The 12117-nt window shown below is 43.2% G+C and overlaps 1 protein-coding gene across 1 annotated transcript in view; it reads right to left on the minus strand.

The window, feature by feature from the left end:
* Window positions 1-12117, minus strand: part of si:ch211-51a6.2 (neurotrypsin) — a 58276-nt gene that overhangs the window by 21996 nt on the left and 24163 nt on the right. Inside the window, exons 7-12 of the mRNA XM_060854165.1 lie at window positions 10664-10842; window positions 9781-9922; window positions 7551-7756; window positions 6847-6988; window positions 1441-1646; window positions 634-697 (exon numbers count right to left, since the gene is read on the minus strand). Coding sequence (XP_060710148.1) covers window positions 634-697; window positions 1441-1646; window positions 6847-6988; window positions 7551-7756; window positions 9781-9922; window positions 10664-10842 — 939 coding nt within the window. The remainder of the gene's footprint in view (window positions 1-633; window positions 698-1440; window positions 1647-6846; window positions 6989-7550; window positions 7757-9780; window positions 9923-10663; window positions 10843-12117) is intronic.

Genomic DNA, 12117 nt, shown 5'->3' on the forward strand with positions numbered 1-12117 from the left:
TTCCACACTGTAGGGATTATATGACCGAAATTAGGAGCGTCAGTGTCTTGGGAATTAGAGCTAGGAATGCTTGCTGGTTAAAAACAACACAGTTTGCCATTAGCTGAATATTTTGAATGAAGGAGCGTGTGAAGATGATCCCAAGGAAACGTAAGGAGGATTGACAGACGCAGAAAGGAGAAATCATGTTATTACGTAGATAGAAAGAACAGAAGAAGCCTGAGATAGACAAAGGGTTAATTGATGGATCAAGGTATCATGTTGCTACCCATCAATGTGCACTTAAATCCCTCTACCTCTCTAATTTCTTCATAAATCATAATAAGACATCTCTAATTTCTTCATAAATCCGGTGAGAATCAACCTCATCTATTAATAATTCCATAACAGCCTCGATCCTGAAACTTTCTCCACAGACAATGATTCCAATCAGTTAAAACTTCATCAAGCAAGCACAGAATTAATTATATTTTCTGGTGATCTAGTAGGAAGGCGAAATAATCTACAGAATTATTCATTTCCCTTGATTGAAAGTTTATCAAGAATTGAAAACCATTCCGTTCTAAACTCAGGTAATCAGTGGCTTCCTGAGCTCAGCAAAGTGTTGATTTAAATATTATTTTCAATTCCTACCTGATGGATTTATTTCCACCAATAATTCGCTTTCTGCGATGGTTCATCAAACGGAGTCCACAGACTGCAAGCAAAGGACCGAAAACATCCCCAAACAAAGTTGATTAAAATTTAAGCTTAACCACTGAATGACATTTCTCTGTGTCAAACTTCCACCAAAACCAATTGTGGACTGACTGAAACATCTTGATCAAAGTTACCAAGAAATACATCTTAGTGTTTCTTTCAAATTTCAAAAATACACTTTATTCACAAAAAATATATATATATCGGCACACACATAGTCACAAACGCAGTTCAATTCTGGACAGTAGCTTATCGAAGAAGTAAACAAACATTGGAGTTTGACTCTACCCTCTTACTTGAACCAGACTATATTTACATGCATTGGAGGCACTAGGAGGGTCCAATAACTGAACAGATCCCCATTTACCTTAAGCAGGAAGCCCTCAGACTGTGGTCTTTCCCCTCTACGCCTTGGCAGCAGCTGCCCCAACCTTTAGTGCGTCCCTCAGCACGTAGTCCTGGACCTTGGAATGTGCAAGTCTGTGCCACTCATTTGAGGTCAGCTCCTTGCCCTGGAAGACCAACAACTTTAGGCAGACCAAAGTGTGTCTTTCACTGAGTTGAGGCCCTCCAGGCGCAGACAATGTTTGTGCGTCCCAGGGAACAGACCATAGAGAACAGAGTCCCGCGTCACGGAACTGCTTGGGACAAGCCTCCACAAAAACCACTGCATCTCTCTCTCTCTCTCCAGACTTTACATAACCGTACCCCTCTTACCCATCAGTCTCGGTCAGTACTCACCGCCGCTGCTCAGTTCCTCGAGTGCATCCTCCTTATAATCACAGATAACTCCTGCATCTTCCCCGTGCCAGCAGTTATGGATTCCAAAACCAGGTGTGCCACACTCATTCAGGGAGTTCTCATGGCCGGTGCACCTTACATTGTCCAAATGGATAGGTCCGTGGCCCTCCCCGAAATAGGCCATTGTTCTGGCTTTGGATTGGCCGCTGTAAGAGAAGGAGTCCTCTCATTGCCGGTCTTTCCCTCTGCAACTAATGGCTGGGGTCTTGAGATGGCAGAAATCCTTTGGCCTCAGTGTGGATGCTTACCCCAAACATACAAGAAAGATTTCCATGCAGGAGATCTTCTATTGATGTTTCTGACTGTATCAGCACATAGCGATTAGGGAAACATCTACACATGGTGGAAAATGTCTCTGCAGTTGGGTGGGTGGGGAGCAGTAGAATATTAAGATTTAAACTCAGCCTTTCTTAATTGATTTTCTTTTATACAAATGCGGAAAACTGGAATACCCTCAACTCCTCCAAAAAAAGCTGCAGTCATTACAGAGGCTGGGGCTGAGGGGCTTTTGAAATTTTTAAAACTGGGCTCAATAGATTTTCGTTATCATGTGTTGTAGAAACAAGGAGTCAAAATCCAGATCAGGCAGTGTCTCATTGAACGCTGAACAGATTTAAAGAGATAAATGATGCAGGACCTTTAAAATATATTTGTTCATGGGATGTGGATGACGTGAGCTAGGGCAACATTTACTGCCTGTCCTGGATTTCCTAGAGGGTCGTTAAAAATCAAGCACATTGCTGGAGGGTCTGGAGTTACATGTAGGCTAATAGATTTCCTTCCCTAACAGGATTTCTGTGAACTATGTAGGTACTGATGGCAATTAACACCATGAGGTGAGCTCTTTGGTGAACTCAAATTTAACCATATATCATAGTGGGACTCAAACCCGTACACCCATGGTGTCATGATTTGGAGATGACCATGTTGGTCTGGGGTGCGCAAAGTTAAAAATCACCAGGTTATAACCCAACAGATTTATTTGGAAGCACTAGCTTTCAGAGTGCTTCTACTTCCTGATGAATCACCTGACATTCTGGTTCACTAGCCCAGTTACCAATACACCAATACGTTGCCAGTGGAGGTGATAGGGGCAGGAATGATAGTGTCATTTAAGATGTATCTAGACAGATACATGAATAGGCAGGGAGCAGAGGGATACAGATCCTTAGAAAATAGGGGTCAGGTTTGGATAGAGGATCTGGATCGGCGCAGACTTAGAGGACCAAAGGGCCTGTTCCTGTGCTGTAAGGTTCTTTGCTCTTAATACATCACCACAACCTTGCCTTCAGACAGACAATTGTGATCAGTTTAGACAAAGGAAAAATGAGACTTTTCTTGTTGGAACTGAGGACTTTAAGGGGTGATAAAGGGGATAGATTGAGGGAGATAGAAGATGTCACTTGCTTTTTCTCTCCAGGAGTGTGGTGGGGTGCCAACTTCAACAGAAATCCCAAACGAGCAATCTAATAAAAATGGTTTCCACTGGTTGGTATCCAATCAGGGACAAGGGATCAGTTAGCTCATTTCTAACACAGAGGAACGCCAACTTCATTTGTTCAATTCCTGCTCTACCTGAGGTTACCATGAATGACTCTCTTCCTCAACCTCTCCCCTTTGTTTGAGGCATGGTAATCCCCAGGTTAAACTACCACCAGTCATTTTACTATGGTGACTTTAACTTTAATGGGAGAGACCCTGAGGAAATTCCAGTTATTAAGTATTCAGAAGCAGGAGATCAAAGAAAAAATCAGAAGCAAGGTGAGGTTGTTTGTTAACTTGCCAAGCTGCTGGGTTATTGTGCAGATGATTCATTACCATGCTGGGTAACGTCAGAGCGACTTCTGTAAGACACGGTTGTTCTGTCCCGCTTGGTTTTTATGGGTCCAGTCTGTTGGGGTGAGTGTCACTTTGGGTCTTCTATGCAGCGGTCTGTACACTGGGTCTATCTCTATGTGTTATGGTAACACACCAAACAACAGCCACACTATGCCAACTATTTACCAGGACTAAGGACCCCAGACCCACAGCACACAGGACCAAGGTTCTACACAAAATCCCTTGTGACAACTGCAAAAAGCATTACATCAGACAAACAGGAAGAAAATAGCCACCTGACTTCACAAACACCAACTGGCTACTGAACAACATGATCCACTGTCACTCATCTCCGTACACAATTCAACTATGACAAAGTTACTATCCTAGGAAAATCCAACCAGAGACATGCCAGAGAGCTCTTGGAAGCCTAGTTTTCAACCAAAAAGGCCATCAACAAACACAGAGAGATAGACCCCGTGTACAATCTACACCACCACTCAGCAGCTCAGTAAGCCAACCAACTACCTCATCCACAACCCCAGCCACAGATCTTCACAAAAACCTCAGAAGCAAGGTATTTCCCTCCCTCTAGGGACTGCAGCTGACTTTATGCCACTAGGATTGCATGCAGTTCAAAATGTCATTCACTACCACCTTCTTTGGGGAATTAGGGATAGATGGAGGCCTAGTTAACACCAGCCACATCTTATACAAGTGAAGATATAGGAAAAAGTGCAGGTGAAGCTTTGAGAATGAGAGTTATGAGGAACAGTTAGTCAGGGAAGCAGAGATGAATGTCAACATATAGGACTAAGTTTGATGGGTGTTTAAATAGATGGGATTCAAGGAATTTAGGAATATAGGGATTATCAAGGATGACGTGGAATGGGTTTATACTCATTGGAATTTTGAAAAATGAGAAGTGATTTCATTGAAACATAGAAAATTGCTCAAGGGTTTGACAGGGTCAATAAGGAGGTGCTGTTATTCCCTCGGCAGGGAATCTCAGACAAGGGAGTCATGGCTGTAGTGTAAAGGGTTGTCTATTTAGCCCTCAGCTAAGGTGAACCTTCCTCATTCAGGATCTTCAAAAATCATTTCCCAGAGAGCCGTGGATCAATATATTCAAGTGAAGATTGACTTGTGGATTCTAAAGGCAAAGGGGAATATGAGGACTAGGTGAGAAAGTAAAACTCCAGGACAGGATCAGCTATGATGGTATTAAATGACAGAGGAGGTTTAAGGGGCCAAAATCTTCTTTCAGGTTCCTCTGGAATAGGATAGCTATTTGAGAATTAGGGCTATGGCCAAATGTGAAGGATAAACATCAACATGAACCAATTGGGCTGAAATAGCTGTGTTCTAGTTCCATGGCAGTGATCTTAACTTCTCCACCATCAACAAGGACCCAGCCAACAGAGAGAATCTTCCCCAACAGTTATACAAAATAGAACCTGAAACAATGACTCCTTCGTCAGAGGTTCCCTACCAAGGGAGAAACAGCCTCTCCCTACTGACCCTGTCAAACCCTTCAACAATTTTAGATGGTTCAATGAAACCATTGCACATTGTTCGATGTCTCTATGTAATGTGAGTGAAATATCTTTCTCTGGATCTGTTATAGAGTCGTTTTAAAGTTGCTGGAGAAATGAAGACAATTATAAAACATGTAGCACAATTATTGTGTAAAGGATCCATGGAATTGGACAGTGTGGACACATTGCCACAAATTTCTGGTCAATTAGGACCAGGTCAACTCAGTATCATTCTTGACAATCCCTTTATTCCTGAATTCCTTGAATCCCATCTATTTAAAACCCATCAAACTTAGTCCTATATGTTGACATTCATCTCTGCTTCCCTGACTAACTGATCCTCATAACCGTCACTCTCAAAGTTTCACCTGCATTTTATCCCCTATCTTCACTTGTATTAATATATATAGGATGTGGATGACTATGATACCATTTATCCCTGACGTCTGCTTGTACACGACCCTCAACTTTTACTCAGTCTATCACAGATGTGACATGTTGAGTTACATAACACAAAGTGATGGTCCCAGTTTGAGTGTCACTTATCAGAAAAACAGAATAAAGAATGGGACACAGAATGGTACAATTGCAATATTTAAAAGACATCTGGATGGGTATATGACTAGGAAGGGTTTAGAGGGATATGGGACAAGTGCTGCCAAATGGGACTAGATTAGGTTGGGATATCTGGTCGGCATGGGCGAGTGAGACCAAAGGGTCTGTTTCCGTGCTGTACATCTCTATGACTTCATAAATATTGTTCAATAATGCAGCTAAACATTAGACACAATTCTTAGGACTGAAGGGATCGAAGGTTATGGGGAGAAAGCAGGAACAGGATATTAAGTTATGATCATATTGTATGGCTCAAAGGAATGGCCTACTCCTGCACCTATTTTCAATGTCTCTGTGGGAATGTAACTGAAATATCTTTCTCTGGATCTATCTGTTATAGAACAGTTTGGAACTTGCTGGGGAAATGAAGACAATTACAACAATGTGGCACCATTACTGTGTAAAGGAGCCAGGGATTTATGGTATGGAATTGGAGAGTGTGCATGACACATTGCCACAGATTTCTGAGTAGTTGGGGGCCAGCCAATGATTCGTCTCCTGAAAACTACAGCTTGCTGTCAAGCTTCCCAGTAGTTTTAGGGAATTGTCGGATTTGCGATAGAAGTGTTGTTTCGTGTCAAAGTGCTCTTGCTAATTATTGGATTTATTGACCTAATATGGGAGTCAGCCTTCAAGGTCCAGAAAATAAATGATTGAAATTGTGAAATCTCATTCCAGCAGGCAGTAAGTTGTTACTAGAGTTTATGAATCATTTATTAAATCTTTCTTACTTTTCTTTCCTGGTCTGCCTCTCCGTTGCTTCAATCCTTCTCCTCTTTCCTATATCTAACTTGACTTTATTTCCTCTCCAATGTTGCTTCATCCTTAGGTTCTGACATTCCCTGGATTGCTGGTCTTCCTGTTAGCAATTTAATATTTTCAGTCATTTGCAGCGATGAACACAAAGGCCCACCTTGGTCCACAAGATGTCCTGCTCAAGGAATGCAATCGAGGGAAGGAAATCTGCCACCCTAACCCAGTCTGACCTACATCTGACTCCAGACCAATGGCAACATGGGTTGACACTCAACTATCCCCTGAAGTGAACCAATCAAGCCCTGCATTTCAAGGGCAATTAGGGATGGACAATAAATGCTGGTTTTGCCCGTGACACCCACATCCAGAGAAAGAATGAGGAAAGAAAGAGTCATAGCTGAACAATATTCCCCCATTGGCATGCTGACTACTGGTTCTGGAACTATGGATCACCAAGATCCACAAAGCAGCAATTGTAATTCCAGGATAATTACTCTGGCAGTGGAACATAATTCAATTGTCAATGCATTACTTAGATTTCTGAACTTAGCCATGTCTTGGATTCAAACATTTGGAGAGCTCATTGACTGTTGACTAACACTCATGCTCTTTGACTCACCTGTAACCCAGCTGCCTGCAGACAACTCTCGCATCCCTGTCTGTCCAACCATCATCACAGACGCTTCCCCACTCTCCGTCCAGGTACACCTCCACACGCCCCTCTTTGCTGTTCTCTCCATCCACAAGGCGGATAGCTGGCCCTGTGAACACACCGTAAACAGTCACAGAACGAGCATGGCTGTAAATGGAATCCACCAGGCGGTTCCGAGGAGCTCCGCATAGGGAGCCTTCACATCGTGTTTGCCACCTTCCTTCAGGGCATCTGCGATATTTCACCACCGCTTTGCCCTATACCTATGATCCCCTCTAAATCAGGGCAGTGTGGTGGATCATCGGTTAGCACAGCTGCCTCACAGCGCCATGAAATAGGGTTCAGTTCCAGCCTTGGATGACACTGTGTGGAGTTTGCACATTCTCCCAGTTTCTGTGTGGATTTCCTCCCACAGTCCAAAGATGTGCATAATTAGGTGATCGGCCATGCTAAATTATGCAGGATTGGGGAATGGGTCTGGATGGGATGTTCCTCGGGGATTGGTGTGGCCTGATGGGCCAAATGGCCTGTTTCTACACAGTAGGGATTCAAGGGTAAATAGAGACAGGTAACAAATATCTCCATCCTATTAAAGAAAAAAAAGTTCTCTCAATATGCATTGAACCATCGTCCCTGTCGAAGTGCTTAATGGGAAACAGTTTGTTGCTTACCTATACTGGACTCGCTTATTTTGTTGGTCTCTTGCTGTGCACACATCACGCCCACATCTTCGTGGTGTGAGCAGTCATGTTGACCCCAGTTGCTCCGAGCACAATCCAGGAGGTTCAGTTCAGTCCCTGTACAAACCACCTCATCCAGGAGTATGAAGCCAGTCCCTTGACCAAACCTGGCCTCTGGTGCCACAATCCCTGGGCCACTGGTCAATGATAACCACAAGTCACCGAGAGCTGCAAAGTACAATCTCAACAAAGGCAATAGCAAAAGGGGAGCAGGGTTCACTGCAGTCAAATCCTAAAATGTTTAAAAACCATTTGGTGGTGGAAAAAAAAATCAGATTACCGTGCACAAATTAATCCATTTCAGTTCATTTGTTTTCTAACATGACTTCAGTTAAAGTTCATTTTAAATGAGCAACTTTGGATCCCTTCAAGATACCAAGATGTCACTACAGGAGTTCACCTCTCTCTGTTATAAACCACCAGTCAGTTCTTTAAAGCTTTGGACAGTTCTGTACTCTCCCATGTGACGCTGTTAAAATATTTTAGTGTGTACAGTTGAAGTTGGTTTCAAGAGTGTTACTTCTGAACCTATCGACAACATAGAGGTTCATAAAATAATGAGGGGTTAATGGTAGCTGTCTTTCTCTCGGATGGGGGATTTCAAGACTCAGGTGAAAGGAGAGAGATTTAAAAAAGACACCAGGCAACATGTTCACACAGAGGGAGGTTCAGGTGTAGAATGAACTTCCTGAGGAAGTGGTGGATGCAGGCACAATTAGAACATTTAAAAGATATTTGGATAAGAACATGAATAGGAAAGGTTTGGAGGGATATGGATTAGGAGCTGGCAACTGGGACTAGTTTAGTTTGGGATTATGTTCAGCACGGACTGGTCGGGCCAAAGCGTCTGTTTTTGTGTTATATGGCTCTATGGCTCTTTGTCAAATCCCTTCAATTTCTTTTTCAGGATTTTCTTTCCTCCTTCGCTGGTCTCATGCCTTCTCTGACCAACCTACCTGGCTGTTATACATGGTATTTGAGTGAAGTAGAGGATGTGTATACTGTTATACATAAGATATCACAAGGCCAGTAACTAAAACCTGTCCACCACTTTCTATGTGTTTGTGGTACCCTTCTTATAAAAGAAAGGAGTTTCACTTACCCAGCACTTCTTACAGGAGAGCAATTATTTACCGGTCAATGGAGAATTCTAGAGCAGTCACAGTTGTAGTGTAGCAAAGTTGGAAACCAATTAGCCTACTGCAAACTCCCACAAATACCATGATCATCTATTTTGAGTGATGCTAATTTTCCAGATACTTACTGGCCAAGACACCTGAGAACACTATTTTGTTCTTCTTCAAAGCCACAACATCTTTTATGTCTATCTCAGACAGCAGATGGAGTGTTCGTTTAATAGTTTTATATAAAAGATGTTACTTATAGAGTCATGGAGATGTACAGCACGGAAACAGACCCTTTGGTCCAACTCATCCATGCCGACCAGATATCCTACATTAAACTAGTCCCATTTGCCAGCATTTGGCTCATATCCCTCTAAACCCTTCCTATTTATATACTCACTCAGATGCCTTTCAAATGTTGTAACTGTACCAGCCTCCATCACTTCCTCATTCCATACACACCCTCAATGTGAAAAAGTTGCCCCGTTAGGTAGCCCAAACCTCCAACCCTGGTGACATCTTTGTAAATCTTTTTCTGAACTCTTTCAAGTTTTTTTAAGGATTTATAGTGACATGCAAAAGAAGGAAGGGCGAAGTGATGCTTTTTCATACAGTGTGTGTGGTTCGGGTCTGGAATGCACTGCCTGGATCTGTGGTGGAGGTAGCTTCAATTCAGCCATTCAAGAGGGTTAAGCATTCAATAGAAATGATGTGTAAGGCTATGAGGAACAAGCAGAGATTGGAACGAGTTAATGATGTCCAATGACCAAGACAGGGCAGACCAGGACTTTTGGCACTATAACATGTTTTGTGATTCTGGCAGTGCACAGAATAAGCCTAGGTGCTTTGGAACTTGGTGAGGGATTTGAAAGCACAACCTCAGAAGTGAAAAGATGAACCTCAGAGTGATCAAGTGAGCTACCATCGAGACAACAGTAAGGGCAGGGTTCTTTCCAAGAACTAGCACAAGCACAGTGGGCTGAATGGCCTCCTCCCGTGCTGTATCACTGTATGAAATAAGGCCTGCAGAAAGTTACCTGAATCCAAGCTGCCTGCAAACCACCCGAGCGTTCATGTCAGTCCATCTGTCATCACACACTGTACCCCAGGCTTCATTGCGATAGATTTCCAACCTCCCCTCGCTGGTGTCCCGGCCTCCAACCAGTCGGATGGCACCATCTGCAGAGATCATCCAGTGAACACATCATTTAGTTTAAACAGAAAGGGACGCAGACCAAGAGTGGAGGAGTGGGGAAAAGGACTAGAGCTTGCACTCACGTTGACACATCTCTTACATATTTCATTACTTTGGAAGTAAAGGTCCATTACAATGTAGCAGCAACCATCCTGAGCTGCAGAAATCTCAACATGATGAATGGCCAGCTAACATGACCTGGTTGTGACAGTGGACACTAATGGATAAGTTGGAGGTTTTATTATTTTTTTTTAATAGATATTTTTATTGGAAATTTAACATTTTTGCAAATTTACAAAAATAAACAAAACTCTCAAATACAAACATTGATGTACAATTAAATCATATATACAATAGTCAAAATTTAACAAAGAGAAGAAAAAGAGAAAAAAAAGGAGAAAAGAAAAAAAAACACAACTCAACTTTCTACTAATCTAACCTATAACTAACCAGAGTGTATACCTAAGTCTCTTACATGCTCGGAATGTATTAACATCAAATATAATAAAACCCGTATTCGTGCGGGATTCCTCTCCCAAGGGGCCCCGGAGCAGCCAGGTCTGAAATCTTCACTAAATAAAAGCCCTTGTTAGGATGGCCGAAATATCTGCATTTATATAATTCAAAAAGGGCTGAGGTTTTATTATTTGATGGGGGCCAAGCAACCACTCCTTCCTCTTGATTGAAACTTTGAAAGTAGCGCAAGAAACACTGGGATAGTCTACCTGCGTATGGGTTGCAGGAGACACCAGCGTCTTCTGCATGCTCACAGTTGTGCTGTCTCCAGTTGCTTTTCTTACATTCGTCCAAATGCAGCTCATTGCCAGTGCACTCAACATCATCCAATAGGATTACACCAGAGCCATGACCAAAGTGGGACAACATCCAGGACTTGGCAGTGCCACTATGGAGAGAAAGAAACAAAGATTCACCTGGGTACAAGAGGCACAAAGTTTGTAACATTCCCATCTGCACCTCCCGGGTGTTTAGCTGTTCTGTAGTTTCGGTTATCGTTTGGGGTGGCATGATGGCTCAGTGGTTGGCACTGCTGCCTCATAGCACCGGGGACCTGGGTTTAAATCCTCCTCTGGGCGACTGTCTGTGTGGAATTTGCACACTGCCCAGGTGGGTTTCCTCCCACAGTCCAATGATGTGTAGCCTAGGTGGATTGCCCATTGTGGCGAGGGATGTGCAGGCTTATGTGGATTAGCCATGGGAAATGTTGGGTAGGGGGTGGGATGCCCTTCAGAAGGTCAGTGTGGACTTGATGGGCCAAATGGCCTGCTTACACAGTGTCGCGATTCTGTGAATTACATAGTAAAAGTAAAATCACCACTCGAGAGAGACAACTGGTGATGGTTTAACCTAGGGGTCACCACACCTCAGATGAGGGGAGAGGTTGAGATGGAGACTCCTTCATGGCTACCTCAGTCAGTGTGGGGATTGAACCCACTCTGTTAACATCACTCTACATTGCACACCAGCCATCCAGTCAACTGAGCGAACCAAGCTAGGCCCCATACAAAGAGGGGTCACAGGACCCAAGATGTTAACTCTGCTTTCTCTCCACAGATGCTGCCAGACCTGTTGAGTTTCTCCAGAAGTTTCTGATTAAAGAGCTTGATTTGACTTGAACCCTGATCAAAGGTGTGAATGACACAATAGAAGAGACCAATTAAAATGGCAGCCACGTAGAGTCCACTTCATTTATTAGCATTCCCACCCTCCTGACATCTGAACCGCTAATATATTTGGAAGGTGGAGATATTGGGGTCCAACAGCACTATTCAATTATGAAAAGCTTCACCCAGAGATGCGCCAAAAGTGTCCAGTACCTAAGTGTCCAGCAAAAATTGGAGTCAGTAAACGCCCAGGTGAATAAATCATTATTTTATTTCTTTGGATGATCCTCTGTGAATGAAATTGCACCTGGGGAGTACTGTGTAAAGTGTTTACCTCCCCACTTAAGGAAGGCTTAACTGGATCGGAAGCAGTTCTGAGAAGATTCACTTGCCTGGTTCCTGGGATGCAAGTGGTGCCTTATCAGGCCAGGTTAAGCAGGTGACCTGTACTCACTGAAGTTTCGAAGTGTGAGGGGTGATCTTATTGAGACATAGAAGGTTCTGACAGGGTTTGAAGGTGTAGATGCTCAGATGATGCCCCCTATCCTGGGGGAATC

Source organism: Hemiscyllium ocellatum, chromosome 43 (assembly GCF_020745735.1).
Source record: "Hemiscyllium ocellatum isolate sHemOce1 chromosome 43, sHemOce1.pat.X.cur, whole genome shotgun sequence".
Classification (NCBI taxonomy): domain Eukaryota; kingdom Metazoa; phylum Chordata; class Chondrichthyes; order Orectolobiformes; family Hemiscylliidae; genus Hemiscyllium; species Hemiscyllium ocellatum.